This window comes from Chiloscyllium plagiosum, unplaced genomic scaffold (genome assembly GCF_037043375.1).
Source record: "Chiloscyllium plagiosum isolate Xiang-an unplaced genomic scaffold, Cpla_swu_hap1 HiC_scaffold_1, whole genome shotgun sequence".
NCBI lineage: Eukaryota > Metazoa > Chordata > Chondrichthyes > Orectolobiformes > Hemiscylliidae > Chiloscyllium > Chiloscyllium plagiosum.
Genome location: NW_028270139.1, coordinates 83,515,550 through 83,537,903, shown reverse-complemented (window position 1 = coordinate 83,537,903; position 22,354 = coordinate 83,515,550). Strand labels below are relative to the sequence as shown.

The following is a 22,354-nucleotide window of genomic DNA, read 5'->3' as shown; positions in this document are numbered from 1 at the left end:
GTAAATCCTTATCCTTAACAATTTTCTCCAATAGTTTCCCTACTACTAATGTAAGGCTCACTGGCCTATAATTTCCTGGATTATTCCTGTTGCCCTTATTAAACAAAGGAACAACGTTGGCTATCCTATGGGGCCTCTCCTGTGACTAAAGAGGATACAAAGATTTCGTACAAGGTTGCAATTTCCTCAGCTGTCTCCCTCAGCATTCTGGGATATACTCTATCAGGGCTTGTGGACTGTTCTTTCTTAATGCTTTTCAAAAGATTCAACACTTCCCTGGATGTGCCCTGAGAGTCCTCAATATTGACTCCAGACCTTAAGTCTAAAGACTTCACATTAAACATGGGTAAGGAAACGTTCTGCTGGTTGCCAAGTACTGTCCTCCCTTAGCTAATGCATCAATGCTCCTCCATGTTGAACAAGGAAGCAAAATATACTCTAGGTAGGGGATTTCACTATCCACCACCAGGAACGCGCTGGTCAGGGTCTGTGGTAGATGGTGACAAAACCAAAAAGAGAAAAATATACTCCAGCACATCCTTACTAATCTTTTGGCTGCAGATGCATCTGCCCATAACAGTAAGAAAGAGTGATCATCGCTGAAGTCCTATCTTCACACTGTACCACACAAAACAATGGAGGGTATTCTCAATTAACGTACTAAATGGGACAGACTTCAAATAGATCTGACGAGTTAAGACTGAGTATTCATGAGGCACAATGAGCCATCAACAGCAGCAGAACTGTACTCCAGTACAATTGCAACCTTATGGTCTGGCATATTCCATACACAACTATTACCAATAAGCCAGGGGATCAACACTGGTTCATTGGAGACTGCAGGAGGGAATGCCAGGAACAGCACCAGCCACACCTTAAAATGAGGTGTCAACCTGGTGAAGCTTCCAAACAGCACGACCAGCAAGTGACAGAACTGATGGATCTGATCTGTTGCTCGTGGAATCAAAGCTCTGCAGTCCTGTCACACCCAGTAATGAATGGTGATAGTCAATTAAACAACTCGCTGAAGGAGCCACCATAAAAATTCCCATTCTCCAATACATCAGTGCAAATGATAAGACTGAAGCATTCTCAACAATCTTCACTCAGAAAAAACACGTGGATGATCCATTTTGGCCTTCTCCAGTGATCTCCAGCAAAAATACTAGTCTTCAGCCAACTCAATTCACCCCACATAATATCAAGAAATGATTGGAGGCACTGGAATTCTGCAAAGGCTTCAGGCCCTGCCAACATTCTGGCAAAGGTTCTGGAGCATAAATCTTCAAAACTTATCTCTCCCCTAGCCAACCTCTTCCAGTACAGTCACAATATTGGCATCTACCCGCCAGTGTGGAAAAGTACCCAGATATGTCCTGTTGCACACAAAAAAGAACAAATCCACTCCAATATCCCATCAGTCTACTCTCGATCATCAGTGAAGTGATGGAAGGTGTCAATAAGTGTTATCAAGCAGCAGCTACCCAGTGCCACCCGGTTTGGGTTCTGCCAGGGCTTTTCATGTCCTGACTTCATTATAGCCTTGGTTCAACATAGATAAAAGAACAGAATTCCAGAAGTGAGGTGAGTGACAGCCCTTGACATTAAGATTACATTCAACCGAATGTGACAATATCAGACAACAAACATCTCCTATAAGAGATAATATAATCACTGCCCCATGACATTCAATGGTGTCTGTTGGGATTACCATTGACCAGAAATTCAACTTGACTTACCATAAACACAGTGGCTGAGAGAGCAGGCTAGAGGCTAGGAATACTGCAGTGAGTACTCCCCAAAGCCTAACCATTATCCACAAGGCACAAGTTAGTAATATGATGGAATACTCCCCTCTCGTCTGGATGGGTGCAACTTCCAACACTCAAGAAGCTTGACATCATCCAGGAGAAAGCAGTCCATTCGATTGGCACAACATCCACTCCCTCCATCACCAACACTCAGTTGCAGCAGTGTCGAGGATACAGAAAATGAATTTCTGCAGGGCATCATAAATCCTTTGACAGTACCTTCCAAATCCATGACCACTTCCATGTACAAGAACAAGGGTATAGACACATTGTAGCATCACCGCCCACAGGTTCCCCTCCAAGCTACTCACTATCCTGACTTAGAAATATCCCCATTCCTATACTGTTGCTGGGTCAAAATTGTGGTATTCCTTCATGGTATTGTGGGTCAATCTACAGAATATGGACTGTAGTGGGTTCAAGGAGGCAGTTCATGACCACCTTCTCAAGGGCAATAGGTAGACAAGGTGATAAAGAAGGCATTTGACATGCTTGCCTTTATCGCTCAGACCACTGCATATTGGAATTGAGACAGGATGTTGTATTTGTACAGGACGTTGCTGGGGCCACTTTTGGAGTACTGTGTACAGTTTTGGTGCCCTGCTAGAAGACAGATCTGATTAAATTGGAGGGGGACTGGAGAGTTTGAGTTATAAGGAGAGGCTGGATAGTCTAGGACTTTTATCACCGGAAATGGGAAGTTTGTGGGGTGGCCTTAGAGAGATTTATAAAATCATGAGGGCGCAGATAAGGTGCTTAGGAAAGTCTTTTCCCTAGGACAGGGGCACTCAAAACTAAAGAGCAGATTTTTAAGGTGAGAGGAGAAAAGCTGAAAGGGGTCCTAAGGGGTAACCTTTTCATACAAAGGATATGAACTGCCACAGGAGGTGATAGATGTAGGCATGGTTACAACATTTAAAAGACATTTGGACAGGAAAGGTTTAGAGGGATATGGGCCAAATGGGACTAATTTGATTTGGGAAACTTGGTTAAGCATGGATGAGTTGCACAAAGGGTCTATTGCCATGCAATTCAACTCCTAAACGAGGGATAGGCAATGAAAACACTGGCCAACCAAAATACCCACATCCCACAAGTAAATAAAAAACACTTACTTTCTCTTTATAGCTTACAAAGTGGCTACAGGATCTTTAAATAACAGGATATAGCATTACTTACTGAAAAAAAATGTGGTTACCATGCTGATATTCTCACTTTGGTTTTCATGAATTCTTGGCATAGTTCATCTATGCTGCTTTGGAAGTCTCCTGTTCTGAAAATTCATCTAAACGTAAGCTGCATTCCATCTCATTTTGATTTCTTCTATACAGATCTGGGAGGTCTGTATGTGCCAGCAACGTTCAACACCAGAAATCAATGCTGGGCGTGGCATCAGCATGCTGATAGGTGTGCAGAGACTTTTGGAGTGGTCACGCAACGTAGAGAGAATGTTGAATGCAAATGATGTTTTTGTCTAATCAGGTTGGAAATAGGGTTTCTGAACCTGATCAGAAAATCTAGGCTCGTTTTCAAATAAAACTTGAATTCTTAAGTCAGTCTATTGTACAAATTGAGTATGATTTTCTCACATCAGTAATGACAAACACAAAGGATGTTACTTTATTTTGAAATTGCATAGTAAACATTTTAAAATCATACATATAAAATGCAGGTTAAAGACTGATTACACAACACAGCAACATGCCTGTCAAAAAGTCTAAATTTAAATGCACAAACCATCAAAACATTTAAGATGCAAAAATGAAAAGCGTTGAAAGGTAACTTAGCATGTCTAATTCTTCAAAAAGTGGTTTGTGCTGCCACTAGCTGAAACAGTGCACCTCGTCTAAATAGTGTCAAAGACAAATCTGTACTCAACTTCACAAAAGTCTTTTTCTGTAGGAGTCACTTCTAACTGCCCTCAGGCATTTGCAGAAAAGTAAATCAACTCCTCCTTTGTGTCTAGTGTAGTAGCATGCTGCAGACAGAAACATATTGTTAGAGTCACTCTTGTAAGAAATTTAGAAATCAAAAAGGTTTAAGAATGATTGTTATGAGGGATGAAATGTTGCTTGTTTGAATAATTTGTAATATTTCCACTTAACATGCTTTTACCCAATTTACAAAAGCAATAGTTCCAGTAAATTATATTAACTTCTAGATAGATCATACTACTGACTGACAATTTTATGCACACTTTATTTTAGGCTCTAATAAAGTAAAAACATCTCAAAATCTTCAAGAAAAGCATAGTACAGCCTGTTATCAAGGCCTGACCTGTTTTACTAAGACCTGGGAAAACATCAGCTGCAATGATGTTCTTAAAATAGCACTGTGTTAGTATTATATGCATGTGAAATGAATATGTCCTTGTATGCTATTAGGGCTTATGAAAATGAAAATAAATCACACAAAACTTGCATGCATGCGAATGATACAATTGCTTAAATCTGGATGGCATCTCAGCTCTTGAACTAACTAGAATATGCAGTTTTCCATTGTGACACCACCTTGGAAGTTTTGGAACTAATTCAGATCTTGCTTTTGACACTGAAGTTTTAAATTAATAGTCATTGCTCACTTGCAATTAGATTCAGTTGAGTGGCATCCAATGACTCTCACTCGAATATATGTATAAAAATAGTAAGCAGTTTTAACCAAACGTTTGAGAATTTTAGCAGATGACAGTACTTTGAAATAACAAATCAATTTCTTTAGTTCTTGAAAATATCAATCTTACACTGTGTTTGTACATAATTCTACACTAGAATATGAAAGCAGAAAAAAAAAGATTTGAGATCAGTAATTCAGTGTTAAGACCAATACAACTCACTTTTTCCTGCAACACATCAATACTGTGGCTCTTTCTAATTTGCAAATGAGTTGCAATATTAACAAAAGTAGGGCAAGTTATTTATATATCCAACATTCATTATCACATTTCAGATTTACAGGTTTGTTTGGTAGATGAGAAGAGGGTCTACTGAAAAGACAGCAGCACAAGTCAATTGGAACAGTTTAACTACGACTGGTGAACCCAACTAATGAAGAATGAGATCATCTGTGCCAAAATGTTGCATTGAACACAGCAGATATATTGAGGTTACCTTATTGTTATTTGCAAGGTGAGCGTTATGTCAGAAGACAATAGCAGATTCCCATGAACTGCATATGGGGAAACGTTATCCATAACAAAAATACTTGCAAACATTGTAGAGAGTCTCAAAAATTGCTCCCCAATGAACAAGCCCAATAAAATCTCTTGAAAAATAGATCGAAATTGGTGCTATTTTAAAGAACAGCAGCATATGAAACAGCAGATGGAGTTATTCAATCTAGGTAAAATGGACTGAGGAAAATCTAATGAACTTATCACATTCACCATCTTCCAAATGTCAAAATATAGTTGTGTTGGGACTACAGACTTTAATTATAAAAGTGGATTTATTTTATTATAAAACAGGGTTGTGTGTCATTCACTTGTAAAACTTGAAGCTAGACTATTTAAAAACAAAATTTTTTAAAGTATTATGATGCATTGTAGCTTATGGAGCAGGAAATACTGGTCAGTCTTAACTAAATAAGGGGACAACAATTCTAGCAGAAGGCTAATTAAAAGAAAATGTTTTTAGCCGTAAACAAGGATTAAATTTAATTAATGTATTCAAACCAAACATTACAGTGATGAAGATCAATAAATATTCATTCATGCACTTCGGGCTCCACCATTTTCTAAAACAAAGGGGAAAAAATTAATATTGTTGATAGCTTACAAATCAATAATACTAAATACAGTAATCATACACTATATATCTGTTAAATTTAACTTTTATCTAGTTCAGGTATGTGAATTAATATTCCTCTGCTACAGGCCCACACTCCTTCCAGTTAATAAAGATCAGAATAAATAGCATGATCCAGGAGATGGATTGTTCTCCTAGTATATGAGGGTACCAAATCATGTAGAGTAAACATATGTCAGAGGGAACTTTTCTTTACGATACATTTTACCCAAGAAAAAAATTAAGGAAGAATTTTGAGCTCAAAACATCACACCTTGGCTCTGTTTCCTCTGAATTTCCCCACATCCTTCTAATTTTTATCTCTGATATTTGACTTCAGTCTGTGATTCTACCCTAGAGAAGCATATGAAGCAGTTGTACAATTCTTCAGAGTGTAAACAGATCAAAGGTAGAAACTGAAAACATTACTCCTTACTATCAGTAACTGTGTTAAAAAGGCAAAGAAAAATCATTTCATTTGCAAAATTGCCATTTTTAAAGAACATTCTGGATCTGAAGGCTATAAGGCATAGGAACAGAATTAAACCATTCATCCTATAGAGTCTGATCTGCCATTTGATCATGGCTGATATGCTTCTCGACCCCATTCTCCTGCTTTCTCCCCAATATTCTTGATCCCCTTACCAAACAAAAACCTTTCTATCTCTGTCTTAAAATACACTCAATGACTTGGCCGCCAAAGCCTTCTACGATGACAAGTTACACAGATTAATCACCTTCTGGCTGAAGAAGTTCCTCATTTCAGTTCTGAAGGGTTGTCTCTTCATTGTGAACCTGTGTCCTTGGGCAGGGACAGCTGTCGAAGGGGCTGTGCCCTGAAAGCCTTGTGATTTCAAATAAACCTGTTGGACTACAACCTGGTGTCTTGTGACTTCTGACTTTGGCTTACCAAAGTACGTAACCTCTCATTTTCCCACATAGTTTTACTTCTGCCACTTTTTTGCCCACTCTGCTAGCCTGTTCAAATCCTTCTGCAGTCACCCTCCTTTCTGAACACTACCTGTCCCTTCACCTATGTTTGTGTCATCTCTTAACTTAGCAACAATGCCCTCAGTTCCTTTTTCCAGATCATTAACATATAATGTGAATAGTTGTGGTCCCAACATGGACCACTGCAGAACTCCACTAGTTACTTGTTGCCATCCTGAAAAAGACCCTTTATCCCTACACTCTGCCTTCTGCCAGTGAGCCAATTCTCTATCCATGACAGTATCTCGCTCCAAATGTCATGAGTTCTCATCTTATTTAACAGTCTCCTGTGTGACACCTTGCCAAAGGCCTTCTGAAATCCAAATAGATCACATATACTGGCTATCCTTTGTCTAACTTGCTCGTTACCTCCTCAAAAGAATTCTGAGGATCCCACAAGCTGAATGATAATGGTGTAGTTGTTTATCCCTAAAGCATCTTCACATATTGCACATCAGGACTTAGGTTGTAGATTAATTATTTTCATAAACCAATGAGAAGGCTTTAAGAAATCCAATATTATCTGAAACCCTACTGAGCAATTAAACTACAAACTGCAGGCAAGTTATTGCAAAAGTCTAATTCACTTGTTACCTGGTTCTTTTAGAGTATCTGGGTTGCCTGCAAGTTCTTGTGCTCCATCTGCGTTCAGCAGAACACATGCTAAATCGTTATGCTGCTCTTCCTCAGAAATTCTCCTAACCAATTCATCCTGTGGAGATTTGAAAACAAATGATGGAATAGGTTTTTAAATTAGTGCCTATTAGTATCTCTAGTCAGTCATCTCAAAGTACAATTTCTAAATTTATGGGCACCACCAAATTGGGAACACAGTCAATTTGGGGATGGATTGTGCCAAGATAAAAGGGAACATTAATAAATTAGCAGAACAGGCATTTATAACATATGAACTTCAATATAGCTAAGTGTGAGGTGGGACACTTTGGTCAAAAGAATAACAATGCTGTATTCTTTTTGAAAATAAGTGTTCAAATGGGGGAGAGGTTCAGAAGGATTTAAAGGTACTGTAAATCCTCACTTAAGGTTGTGATTCTCACAAATGCAGACACAATTCTATGTGAAGCACCACTTACACACTAACCAGTGTTAAAACTGGAATTACATTCCTTTAGACAGTGCTTAGAAAATAATGCTCAAGTTGAAAAATTGTACCATACATATTTACAGAGACATTACTAAATCTAAGAGACACTCTATGCAGTTAGTAGACACTTAACGATCTTACTGTACAAAGAACAACTTCAAAAGATTAAGTTGAGATGGTTTACATTTGTAAACAGTAAAATATAAACAAAATGACCTTCAAAATAAAATGTTAAAAATATATAAAAGTACTGTAAATACTTGTTAACTTTAACAGGATATAATTATTAATTACACCAGTTTCAATTAGTAACAGAACTGGTTGGTGTGGGCTGCACTACCTGCACTGACCAACTTCGTCACTAGGTGTATCCCAGGAGTTCAGTGCAAGCTCAAAATAAAAGTTATGAGAAAAATAGATAAGTGTACATGTTAATAAAAACCGCAGACAGACTGGGAACAGAAGCTGAAGTGGTGAAGAGGGATTGAGACCAGGGGTATGAACCAGAGGAAGGCAAGGGTCCTTCAGGACTCAATATGGGAATAGGCTTTGAGAGCTTACAGACCATACAACAGGAAGTCTGCCGCAACCATTAAACTGAAACTTTCAAAGTTAATTGAGAACATTGTCATTATTTTATGAACAACATTAAATCAAAACAAAATCTACTTATATTCACTCATGGGACGTGGGTGTTGTTGGATGGGGCAGCATTTATTGCCTGCCCTAGTTACCCTTGAGGTGGTGGTGGTGGTAAACTGCTGCAGTCCATGTGCTGAATGTTGTTAGGAGGGGAATTCCAAGATTTTGACCCATTAACTGAGTCAACTTTAAACAGATACTTACTGAATAGATAAAAACAATCATTAAAAGTGCAACAAAGTTCATAAAGTCAAAAACACTGAGATTCATATCAAACGTGATAGAATAACAACCTTATGTAGAACCCTATGGACAGCATTACTGAAAATACACAATGTTATGAAAACCTGCATCCATCAGGACAATTCGTGAGAATATTATAAAGGGTACAGCCAACATGTCATGCTAATTGGTTGGCAAAGGTATTGCCAAAGAAAACGAAGCAATTAATGACTATTGACTGTTAACTGCCAGGCTTTGTTTAGTATCAAACCAGGCATGTTGACTTAGTTCAGTCAGGGTACTGCCCTCAGCAAGTAACTGGCAAATGGCTGTTACTCAGTTTTATTGAAATGAAGCAGGTGCAGCACATGCACATGTTCTTATGACGGCATTTAACAGGACATCTAGCTTGCAGTACATATTAATATGAAAACTTGTAGGGTGATAAATAGTGAGGAAGATAGCTGTAAACTGCAGGAGGATATCATTGCACTGGTCAGATGGGATTCAACTTGGAAAAGTGAGATAATGCATTTGTGAAGGGCTAACAAGGGAAGGGATCATTGTATAAATGGTAGGAACCTGGCAAGTACTGAAAATCAAAGGGGGCTTGATGTGCATATCCACAGATCCCTGAAGATAAAAGAGCAGTAGATATGGTTAAGGTGATAGATGGGAGACTTGTGTTTATTAGTAGAGGCACAGAATGCAGGAGCTAGGAGATTATGTTGGCATATGTGGGAGAATTTGACCAAAATTGACACAAAACTGCATAGAAGCCATTGTGTCACAAAGCAATTTTTCCCAGTAAGAGTTTAGCCTGTTAGCCATAGTTCTGTCTGAGCCCTGGCTGAAGAATTCTGTTTTGATAGCCTGACCATGCAGCTGCAGGCTGTCTCTTCTCCTCAGTGCCATTAAATAATGGTGTTTCAAAGAATGATATATCGTTTCTCTTGTCCCTTATCAGTTGTTGTAGCCTAGCTGAAATTGCAATATAAGAGAATGTTCGGTTTTGTAGACATTAACAAATGTAGGTTTGGACAATGTATGGGACCTTACAACTGCCCCTAGGTTGTGTAACTAATGGGCAATGGGGGCTTCTTTTTTACGATATAACTTGTAACATTCTGTATTTCTTTGGAATACATTGGACTTTGTTCTGAACGAAGATGTATTCCCCACGGCCATGATAAAGCTAGTTAATTGCTCAAGGTCTCGTCTCCTGACTATTTTGTTTTAAACGATTCGGCACAAGATTTATTTTCCCCAACAGAATATAACACACAGTACACTAGTTAAGCCACAACTGACATATGCTGGCATTTCTGGCTACCAGATTATAAGGAAGGATGTGATTACACTAGAGACGGTGCACAGAAGATTTACCAGGATGCTATCTGTGCTGCAAGATCTGAATTATGAGAAGAAATTGGATAGGCTAGAAATGTTTTCCCAGAGCACTGAAGTGAAGTGAAGCAGTGAAGGTTGACAGGAGACCTAAGAAATGTGTACAAGATTGTGAGAAGCACAGATAGAGTGAATAAGAAGGTCAAGAGTCAGACAGCATAGAAATAGACCCTTTGGTCCAACTCATCCAGGCCGACAAAGTTTCCCAAACTAAACTAGTTACCTTTGTCTCATATCTGTCCAAACCTTTTCTATTCACATAATTGTCCAAATGTCTTTTAAGTGTTCTAACTGTACTGCATCTACCACTTCCTCTTGCTGTTAACTCCACATACAAACCACCCTGCGTGAAAAAGTTGTCGTCCCTTTTAAATCCTCCTCCTCTCATCTTAAACCTATGCCCTTCAGTTTTGTACCTTCCTATACTTGCTATTCACCTTATCTATGCCCCTCATGACTTTATAAACCTCTATATGGTCAACCCTCAACCTCCTATGCTCCACTGAAAAATCACCAGTCGCTCCAGCCTTTCCTCATAACTTTCAGTTCTAGTAACATCCTTGCAAATGTTTTTGCACCCTCTCCAATTTAATAATATCCTTCCTACAGCAGGGTGACCATAACTGTACACAGTACTCCAAAAATGGTCTCAACATGACATTCCAACTCCTATACTCAATGCTCTGAGCGATGAAGGCAAGCAATGCCTTATAAACCACCCTGTTTACTTGTGACACACTATCAAAGAACTAAGTACCTGAACCCCGGTGTCTCTCTGTTCCATAATATTACCTAGGGCCTTAGCATTAACAGTTTAAGTCCTGTCCTTGTTTGTCTTACCAAAATGCAATACCTTGCAATTATCCAAATTCATCTGCCACTCTTCAGCCCATTGGCTCAATTGATCAAGATTACTTTAATATTAGGATAAGTTGCACAGCTGGGCTGAGAGGTGGCAAATGGAGTTTAATGCGGACAAGTGTGAGGCGATTCACTTTGGTCAGAGTAACCGCAATGTAAAGTACTGGGCTAATGGTAAGATTCTTGGTAGTGTAGATGAGCAGAAAGATCTCGGTGTCCAGGTACACAGATCCTTGAAAGTTGCCACCCAGGTCAACAGGGCTGTTAAGGAGGCATACAGTGTTTTAGCTTTTATTAATAGAGGAATTGAGTTCTGGAACCAGAAGGTTATGCTGCAGCTGTACAAAGCTCTGGTATGGCCACACTTGGGAGTATTGTGTACAGTTCTGGTCACCGCATTATAAGAAGGATGTGGAAGCTTTGGAAAGGGTGCAGAGGAGATTTACTAGGATGTTGCCTGGTATGGAAGGAATGTCTTAAGAGGAAAGGCTGAGGGCCTTGAGGCTGTTCTCGTTAGAGAGAAGGAGGTTGAGAGGTGACTTAATAGAGACATATAAGATAATCAGAGGGTTAGATAGGGTGGACAGGGAGAGCCTTTTTCCAAGTATGGTGACGGTGAACACGAGGGGGCATAGCTTCAAATTGAGGGGTGAGAGATATAGGACAGATGTCAGAGGTAGTTTCTTTACTCAGAGAGTAGTAAGGGTATGGAATGTTTTGCCTGCAACGGTAGGAGATTCACCAACTTTAAGTGCATTTAAGTCGTCATTGGACAATCATATGGACATACATGGAATAGTGTAGGTTAGATGGGCTTCAGATTGGTATGACAGGTCAGCGCAACATTGAGGGCCAAAGGGCCTGTACTGCGCTGTAATGTTCTATATTCTATTAATGGTCAGAGGTAGAAGGCTAAAATGTGAGTTGAAGAAAATTCTTGTTTTCACTCAGAAGCAGGTGGGAGTCTGAAACTCTGCCTCAAATGGTTGAGTCAGAAGCTCTTGAAACACTGAAACAGTATATGGATATTCATTTGTATTGCCAAATCCTCCAGAGCAATGGACAAAAGCTGGAAAATGGGATTAGTGTCATCAGATCTTTCTTTACTGGTGCTGACATGATGGGCCAAACAACCTCCTTCTGTGCTGTAAATGTCTCTGAATCTAAATCTGTCCTTGTTTGTTGCAGACAAAGTGTGTGCCTGCACTGTGCTTGTTTCAACTGAAAAAAAAGATGACAACCATTTCCTGGTCAAGGCATTGTACCGAACAATGAACAGAGTCAATCTGCCAGATGAGCAATTTATTAATGATTTAGATGAGTGAACTAAATGTAATACCTCAAAATTTGCAGATGACACAAAGCCGGGTGGAAGGATGAGCTGCGAGGAGGCTGCAGAGATTCTTCAGTTTGATTTGAATGAGTTGAGTTGTGTGTAAATGCATGGCAGGTCAATAGAATCTGGATAAATGGGAGGTTATCCACTTTGGGAGCAAGAACAGTGTGAAAGTACTGTGCCTTTAAGAGAGGTGTTTTGTGCTGTTCTCTCTTGCAGAAGGGTGTTGTCACACTGGTGCTGAAATGTGTCTCCTTCAGGCTGGCAGTAAGTAAACAGATTTTTCAGTTATCGTTGGATTTTTTTTTCTAAAATGGGACAAAAGAATCATGAGCGAGGAGAGTCAGGACTCACACAGATCCATAAAGGCTATTAATTTTGCTTTCAGTTAAGTGGTTTCTGCTGGCTAAGCTAAAAACTTGGAGTACCCAGCTGCTAGGGTGAAGTCTTAGACAGCGAGGCTTCTTCTTAAAATCAAAAAGAGTGGATTTTTTCTTTCTTCTGGACTAGAGATGCAGCACACGAGAAATGTAACATGTTTGGCAAAGATGCTGCCTATACTGGAACAGTTGGAGATTAGCAGTTAAGTAATATTTTATCTTGTTAGGAATTTCAACCAAGTAATTTTTGTATTTTAACAATTTGGAGACGCCGGTGTTGGACTGGGGTGTACAAAGTTAAAATATCACACAATACTAGGGTATGGTCCAACAGGTTTATTTGGAAGCACTAGCTTTCAGAGAGCTGCTCCTTCATCAGGTGGTTGTGGAGAATAAGATTGTAAGACAATCTTACAAGGGTCTTAGAATCTTATTCTCCACAACCATCTGATAAAGGAGCAGCACTCCAAAAGCTAGTGCTTCCAAATAAACATGTTGGACAATAACCTGGCGTTGTGCGACTTTTAACTTTGTATTTTAACTGTTGTAAGAATAAAGTGTGTTCTGATTAAAGCCTAGTGGCGGACCAATTGAACCACATCTGGCTCACAAACCTTACACTTGCTTGTAAATAAATATAAAAGACTATCGCCTGACAATGGGGAGCGGGAAGGCTTGTAGGTTGATCCATGACAACAGAATTGCACATTATTATCTGACTGGCAATATGTTGAGAGTGGTGAATGTGCAACGAGACCTGGGTTGCAGATGTAGCAGGCGGTGAAGACGACAAGTAGTTGCCCTTCATAGTGACAGGATAAGCACAGGAGCAGGGAAGTCTTGTTGGAAAGACCACACATGGAATACTGTATGCAACTTTGATTTCTTTATCTGAGAAAGGTTATTATGGCTATGGAGGGAGTGCAAAAAAGACAGATTCCATAGATGACAGGACTGACATACGAAGAAAGTTTGAATCAATTGGGATTTTATTCACTGCAGTTCAGAAGAATAACGTGGGGATCTCAGAAACCTATAAGATTCGAACAGGATTAGACAGGGTAGATGCAGGATGGATGTTCCTAATGATGGGCAGTCTAGAACCAGGGATCACAGACTAAAGGTCTGTGGTAGACTATTTAAGCCTGAGATGAGAAGAAATTTTTTAACCGAGAGATGGCGAGCCTGTGGAATTCACTATCACAGAAAGCAATCGAGGCCAAATCATGATTTCAAGAAGTTGGATATAGTACTTGGGTCTAAAAAGATCCAAGGAGATGGGAGCTAAATAGGAACAGACTTGGATGATCAGCTATGATCATAATGAATTGCAGAGGCGGCTCAGAGAGCCAAATGGCCTAATCCTGCCCCTACTTTCTATATTTCTATTTGAAATTTAAGCAAAGCTTGACAGTTAGCGGTTAATCAGCAATAACTGTGACATCTCCTCTGCAACACCTCTAGCACTCTCAGACCACTTGCCAACCAAACAACATTCTCTTCTCAATGTATAAAAATTGCTTTTCCCCTTTTTGGTATTATTACGAATTGTCCTGATCAGTACAAGATGAAAAGCATTGACAAAATGTGTCTATTCTCAACAATACTCAAATATGGCATTCAAAAATTGAGAAGTTGCAAACAAGCTTTACTGGAATTCTAATGGAACCGAGGGGCCATATCTACCAGGAAAGATTAAACAGTGTGGGGATCACTTCTTCACAAAAAAAAATCAAAGTCTTCAAGATTATAAAAGGGATTGATAGAGGTAATGTACAGAAAATGTTTCTACTTGTAGCAGAGGACAGACAAGGGTCATAAACTGAAGATAGTCTAATAAATCTAACAGGGAATTCAGGTGATATGTTTAAGAGTGGGCAGAATGTGAACTCACTATGACTAACAAAAATAGAACGAACAAGTGTTGGCACATTTGGGGGCATTTAAGAACATGGGGCAGAAAGGCATAGACGTTATGTCAATCATGTCAAAGAAATGAGAATGCAAAGAGGCTCAAGTGAAGCACAATAGCAGAATGGAGCTTTTATGCTCATTGATCCCACTTCTATGCTGTACATACTATGTAATCTCAGTACAGCGATTACCTCAGAGAGGGCTGAAAGACTTGGAGGCAAGTTTTCCACTTTAACAAAGTCATCTTCATCTGATTTCTGGCTCAAATTGCCAGATCCAGCTTCCTGCTGAAGGGAGTAGAGAAATACATTACAAAGGTTTTAGTTAAAATCTCATACACAATTAAGCAAAATTGAATGAGAAAATGAGATTGTTAACATTGGAATGGCAAGAACAACTTCACACAATTCAAAAATTAATTTGACCAATAGAAACATCAAAAGAAACAAAAAAGTCTAAGCAAAATTTAAAGATTATACTTAAAATGCACCACCTCCCAAAATAAAACAAAGAACTGCAGATGCTGGAGATCCGAAACACACAAACAGGAAGTGTTGGAGAAATTCAGCAGGTGTGGCAACATCTATGGAGTAAAAAGAGAGTTAACTCTTCTTCAGAACTGGTAGCAGCTAGGAAATGATGGCATTTATGCTGATGACAGGAAGTTGGGGTTAATGGGAAAATAGAATAGAATAGAATATAGAATAGAATAGAATAGAATAGAATAGAATAGAATAGAATAGAATAGAATAGAATAGAAGAGGGAGCCCTCTATCTGATGACATACCTTCCCAACATCAGTTTATACAAGCAATTATCTTATGCAGTTCATCAAATCACGGGTGACTGCGGAAGAACAGAAGACCATTTGGTTCTCATCCTGTATTAGCACACTGAAAGAGCTTTGTGCTTAGTCTTCCGTCCTTGCTTGTCATCTGTCATCCTTAAAGTTCATCTTCCTCTAGTATTCGTCCAACTCACTCTTTAAATAACTTATAGAATTGACGTCCACTACCATGTAGTGCATTTCATACCTGAATAACATTTCACCTCTAAATTTCATTTTTTTTATTCCATGCTCTCTTGTCATTGAACTACTTACCAAGAATTTTTTCCCTTATTTATTCTATCAAAATTTATCATCTTGAAAACTTAGATTAGCTTAACCTTTCTGGTTCATGGATAACTATTCTAACCTTTCCAACCTCTTTTCATAACAGAAGTTCCTCATCCTTGACAACAGTCCAGTAAACCTCCTTTACAACCTTTAATAATCTTCCATTGACCCGAAGAACCACCCTGCAGTGCGGAGTTCACCATGGCTTGTATTACGCTAGCTAAGGTCTAACCAGATTTATAAAGTTTTAACATGTTTGCATTTATATTCTACGTCGCTTATTATTATTAAACCAAATAACTTGTATGCCATTTATCCACATTTTCAACTTCAAGGATTTGTGCATATGAACATTAATGTTCATCTGCACTACATTAAAAATGATCCACCTACTGTCTTTCCATATTCGTTCTTCCAAAAATCATTACCTCAGAAGAGTAGCCAACTTGTGTAAGGATTTCTTCAATTCTAGGCTGTCGATGATGCTGGGACCTCTAGGTTGACAGATGCTTGTTTGCAGAGTCCAATTTATTGAATATTCATTATCATCTTGGAGATACTAGATAAACTGTACTTAAAAGGTAGGGTGTATGTCAATCAGTGAGATAGCTGTCTTGTTGCAGACATTCAGTGGTCTGTCAGCCATAAGGATATAAAAAGGCCATTAATACTATTCTGTTCGATGTTAACGTGCCACTAATTAAATCAAGATCTTGGTAGGAACTAGTGTAAATGCCTGTCCAATAACACCAAATGGTTGTTTTTCTCAAGTAGTGTGTTCATTTCTAATTTGATAAATGCAGAAGAATGTACACATTTGTAATGGGTACATTTCTATACATTACTAATTTGCGACAAGATCCTCTACAGTAATTGTGAATGAATTATCAAATGTTGCAATCTTTGGCAATTAGTGATTCAGATGTATTGACCAACTAATGAGTTATTCAAATTGTTTTTCAGGCTAAGGCGAGTATCTCAGTGTACTCAATGCATCACGCTTTCTTGAATGAAAGAAATTTTGCATAGTTCTCTTGCTGCTTGCATGCTAACATATTTAGTCCTGCCTGATTCATTCTCTCTCTAACTGGCTTCCTTGGAAGATAAGAATTGACTGATGATTACCATATAACGTAGGTCAGCCTTCGCTTCTCTTTTCTTGTCCTAAAAGGATAATCTATTATTACCCTTTCTGAAGGTTTGTCTCTCATGTTGTCGATACTTTAAACTCCCAAGAAACCTAAAAAGAGAAATAAAACCCTAGAAAGACCAGAATATCAGAAGTTCTCTCTGCTTAATTTACCCTATGGAGAGGCTAGTGAAAGATACTTTTAAAAATTTAGACAAGAATTCTGATGCAAGCAGCTTCAAAGAATCATAGAATCCCTACAATGTGGAATCAGGCCATTCAACCCCACTAGTCCACACTAACCCTCCAAACAGCACTCCACCCAGACACATCCCCCAACCCTATCCCTGTAACCCTACATTTCTCATGGTTAATCCACCTAGCCTGCATACCTTCGACTGATGGAGAAAAACAAACAGCTCCAACAGGCAAGTTCTGAGCTTTTCTAGAACATAATTGTGTACCATCTACATGTCATATTGAGCACATAACTTCCCTAGAGGCTAATCAGCCCATCTATACACTTTTGGCCGAAACAGAACATATATTACAACATATTTCCAACATTGAAATGTCAGTGCTTACAAAATCATTCACTAACACAGGGGAATCTGTGTCAGGACTGCCAGCCAATGAGCTTTCTGGTGTTCCTTGCAGGTCATTTTCTCGTTCCATTTGTATTGCTGTTCCAGCATTTGCATTTTCACAAAAAGGCAATGATGACTTTGGACTTTTCTTGCCTTCATTAGCTACATCAAACAGATTAGTTTGGAAAGACTCAGTAGGAAGATCAGGATTTGAGTTACTTTCATTTTCTGTTACAAAATGAAAAGAAAAGTTCATTTAACACAATTATTTTGTTTACACAAGCAAACAATAATCAAATCTTTCATATTCTAATTTGATAACGAAATAAATTCAGAGTTGTTGAAACCTATCCTGTCCACTTTTTGAAAAACAGACAAAAGATTAAACACTACCTGCAACCATAGGTAAATTTGTTTTCATGGATTGACTAATCACATCATCCTTATTGGGTTCAGGACGAGCATCCTATAAAGAGGAAAGTTCTTAATGTCAATAAGCATGGAAGAAAATGTCAAAATACTAATGTTTGCCATTATTTTTATTTCTACCAAACTCAAAATAGTAACATGGACAGAACTTGTTTAAAATGCATTCCGATAAAGCCTTTTTTTAAGAATTCTTACAGTATGGAATCAGGCCCTTCGACCCAACAAGTCCACACCGACCCTATTCCCCTACATTTACCCCTGACTAATGTACCTAACACTATGGGTAATTTAGTGTGGCCATTTCACCTAACTTGCACATCTCTGGATGGGGGGAGGAAACACCCATGAAGACACGGAGAACGTGCAAACTTCACACAGTCACTCGAGATGGGAATTGAACCCGGGTCCCTGGTGCTGTGAGGCAGCAGTGCTAACCACTGAGCCACCATGCCGCCCCATATCCTAAACACTAATGCTGATACAATGAACGTGGCTTTGAATACAAGCTTCTTACAGATGACGGTAGCATAGAGACTCGGAATTGATACAATATAAAAGGCAATACACGACTATAAGTGCTGTACTCAAAGTCAGTCCATCTAAGCAATGAGGAAATAATTGTTCAGCTTGAGTAGGCATGTAGTCTTTCATTACTATTAACTAATTTTAACAATTTGGTGCATATCAGCTGAAATTCATCAAACAGGAAAGAAATTATCAGAGAGAATGGCATAAAGAGATGCCATGTCTAAATTTGGAGATCTCTGATGTTGACAGGTTTGGAGATGTCATTTTCACTCTCCTCATGATTATTTGCATGAGTTTTTGATACAGGGTTGATGTGAAAGTTCTTGCAGTGCAGGAATAGTGTCCATATCTCTGAGACAGAAGGCAGAAAACCCAGATCCAAGTCTTACCTGCTCCAGAGGAATGCATAACACATCTGAACTGGTTGTTTAATAATGTCTATGGAGCTTATACATATTACTCTGTGTGGATGGTTAGCATGTTTAAGATGAATGCTTTGTCAACAATAAGTTTTCTGAATGATCAACTCTATCACTAGCTTTAGGATTCTGTTTAACTAGCCTCTTTTGTAACCACTGAGCCCTCAAACACGAGGGGATAATGATTAGTTTAGTACACAGGGTATTCAAGTTGGCTCTGAATCAGTACAGTACATGTCATTTTATCAAAACAAATACAGAAAAAGTTGGAGAAACTCAACAGATCTGGCAGCAACTGTACAAAGAAACAGAGCTAACTTTTTGAATCCAGCATGACTCCTCTTCAGAATGGTCACCTTTACAGTCATCTTTACTCAACCTCTGAAGTCAACTTTATCAACTTTGGGTTTTGCTCTACTTCTCAGGCAATACGTCCCAAACAATAAGGATAAAGCAATTTTGAACCACCAAAGAAAATAATAGTTTTAATTTAAAAACAAAATACAGTAGATGCTGGAAATCTGAAACAAACAGAAAATGCTGGAGAAACTCAGCCAGTCTGGCACATGTGGAGAGAAAATAGTTAATGTTTCAAATCCAGGTATCACTCTTCTCAAGGACTGAAGAAGTCACAAGCCAAACTCTAAGCATTATCACTGTTTTGCTCTCCACAGATGCTGCCATACAAGCTGAGTTTCTCCAGTATTCTATATGTTTATAATAATTCAAATTTATATAAACCAAGGATTGGGAAGCCCTGCAATATATTTATCCCTACAGTGTGGAAAGAAGCCATTTAATCCATCGAGTCACACTGACCCTCAGAAGCTTAACAGCAGGAGACAGGACTTGCTTTTCGGACTAGAGGCCTGCCAGCAGCGTTGTCCCTGGGATTGGTTCTGGGTCCTCTTTTGTTTAGGAGAAAGTGAGGACTGCAGATGCTGGGGATCAGAGCTGAAAAATGTGTTGCAGGAAAAGCGCAGCACGTCAGGCAACATCCAAGGAGCAGGAGAATCGACGTTTCGGGCATAAGCCTTCATGAAAAAGGGCTTATGCCCGAAATGCCGATTCTCCTGCTCCTTGGATGCTGCCTGACCTGCTGCGCTTTTCCAGCAACACATTTTTCAGCTCCTCTTTTGTTTGGCATTTATATAAAAGATTTGGATGAGAAAATGGTTAGTAAATTTGTGGACGACACCAAAATTGGTGGGATAGTAGACGGTGAAGAATGTTTCCTAAGATTATAAAAGGACCTTGATCAAATGGGTCAATGAGCTGAAAAATGGCACATAGATAAATGCGACGTAATGGTTGGGCCTTGGGAAGTGTTGTAGAACAGAGCGACCTAGTGGATCAGGTACATAATTCTTTGAAGTTTGCAACACAAAGACAGGATGGTTAAAAAGGCATTTAGCATGCTTGTCTTTATTGCTCAGTTGAAAAGTTATGTTGAGGCTGTACAGCATATTGGTGAAGCCTTTCCTGGAGTATTGTATCCAGTTCTTGTAACACAGTTATAGGAAGGATATTATAAAGCTGGAGTTGTTTCAGAAGAGATTTACCAGGATGTTGCCATGTATGGAAGGTTTGAGTTATAGAGAAAGGCTGGACAGGCTGGAACTTCTTTCACTGGCGCATAGAAGGTAGAGAGGTGATCTGATAGAGGTTTATAAAATCATGAGGGGTATAGATAGGGTTAGTGGTAGATGCCTTTTTCCGAGGATGGAAGATTTCAAGACTCGGGAGCACATTGTTATGGTGAGAGGAAAGAGATTTTAAAAAGACATATGGGGCAAATTTTTTTTATAGATTGGGATTTGCGTGCGAATGAACTTTGTGAGCAAGTGTTGGATGCGAGTATAATTACAATGTTTAAAAGACAAACAAAATTTGGACTACGTTCAGACCAACAAAATTTGGACCCAACCAGGACAACCAGTACCTACAACAAATCCGAAGCCTCCAGTATCAGACCTCCCTCTGGATCCTCCGCTCCACGCTTGCAGCCATGCGCCGCTACTACATTCCCTGCAATTAGCCCTACCCCAGCTCAGGACAACACTCTCACAGACTTGCAAAGGACCTCTACTGTTCTTCATCCACAGAAGAATCCATACACTAAACAAACAGTTCTTCCTAGCCATATTGGAAATTAAAGACAGTAAGTACCAAAAACTTTCATGTACTTACCCCCACACTCTGGGTTCCTTAACTGCTCCAGAATCTTCCATCGGCCTCCGAAATCACTCAGGCGCCATTAACCATGCGGCTGCTGCAGCGCTCACGGCAGCAACCGCCGCTGCGAACCATGTCCTTACTTCCACCCCCACCGACCTTGCAGCCTCCGCGATCGCCGCCCAGACAACCGCCGCCACAATCGCCAGGAAGACCATCGCCGACAGGTTCGCGGCCTCCGCGGTGTCCATGGCTATCGGGAACAACACCGTTTCTGCCGTCGCCACAGCCACTTCCGCCCCCAGAGACAGCACTCACCTGCACAATGACCACGCCCCATGCGTCTCCGCCCCCACGCCAATCTCAGTCACGCCTAACCCCGCCCCCACGCCGATCTCTGTCCGCATGCCTAACCCCGCCCCCACACCTATCTCTGTTTGCACGCCTAACCCCTCCACCACGCCCCGATCTCCGTCCCCGCCCCGATTCCTGCCCCCACGCCTAACCCCGCCCCCACTCCCAGCTCCAGCCCCACACCAGGTCCTAGCTCCCAGCCCTGCCGTGTTTTCACCATCCCTCCAGAACTACCTCTCTCGGAGGATGAAAGATCAGTCCTCGGCAGAGGCCTCACCTTCATTCCCCTACGCTCTCGGATTAACGAGTTCAACACGCGGCGAAACATCGAACAATTCTTACGCCGCCTTTGCCTCCGCGCCTACTTCTTCAACCAGGATTCTCGCCCACCCTCTGACGACCCCTTCTCCCGCCTCCAACACACCCCATCCACTTGGGCACCCCGTGCTAGCCTCTTACCTGCCCTCGATCTCTTCATAGCCAACTGCCGCCGCGACATGAACCGCCTCAACCTCCCCACCCCTCTCACCCACTCCAACCTCTCACGCTCGGAATGTGCAGCCCTCCACTCCCTCCGTTCCAACCCCAACCTCACTATCAAACCGGCAGACATGGGAGGCGCGGTAGTAGTTTGGCGCACCGACCTTTACACCGCTAAACGCCAGCTCACGGACACCTCCTCCTACTGCCCCCTCGACCATGACCCCCACCTCCCACCAACAAACCATCATCTCCCAGACCATCCATAACCTCATCGCCTCAGGGGATCTCCCATCCACCGCCTCCAACCTCATAGTCCCACAACCCCACACCGCCCATTTCTACCTCCTGCCCAAAATCCACAAATCTGACTGCCCCGGCCGACCTATTGTCTCAGCCTGCTCCTGCCCCACCGAACTCATCTCTGCATACCTCGACACGGTCCTGTCCCCCTAAGTCCAAGAACTCCCCACCTACGTTCGGGACACCACCCACGCCCTCCACCTCCTCCATGATTTTCGCTTCCCCGGTCCCCAACGCCTTATCTTCACCATGGACACCTCCATCCCCCATCACGAAGGGCTCAAAGCCCTCCGCTTCTTCCTTTCCTGCCGTACCAACTAGTACCCTTCCACTGACACCCTCCTTCGACTGACTGAACTGGCCCTCACTCTGAACAACTTCTC

At 40.5% G+C, this 22,354-nt stretch overlaps 1 protein-coding gene across 7 annotated transcripts in view; it reads right to left on the bottom strand.

Annotated features, from left to right (window-relative positions):
* Positions 1-3,405: 3,405 nt before the first annotated feature.
* The window catches only part of pcm1 (pericentriolar material 1), a 149,608-nt gene continuing 130,659 nt past the window's right edge, over positions 3,406-22,354 (bottom strand). For 3 of the 7 annotated variants that reach the window (XM_043689917.2, XM_043689969.2, XM_043689935.2), the window contains 5 exons: positions 17,677-17,749; positions 17,282-17,511; positions 14,642-14,737; positions 7,178-7,295; positions 3,406-5,543 (listed from right to left, as the gene is read on the bottom strand). In XM_043689917.2, the coding sequence (XP_043545852.1) occupies positions 5,518-5,543; positions 7,178-7,295; positions 14,642-14,737; positions 17,282-17,511; positions 17,677-17,749 (543 nt within the window). In that variant the 3' untranslated portion in view covers positions 3,406-5,517. The remainder of the gene's footprint in view (positions 5,544-7,177; positions 7,296-14,641; positions 14,738-17,281; positions 17,512-17,676; positions 17,750-22,354) is intronic. The other 4 variants (XM_043689942.2, XM_043689977.2, XM_087988539.1 and 1 more) reach the window with 3 other exon arrangements.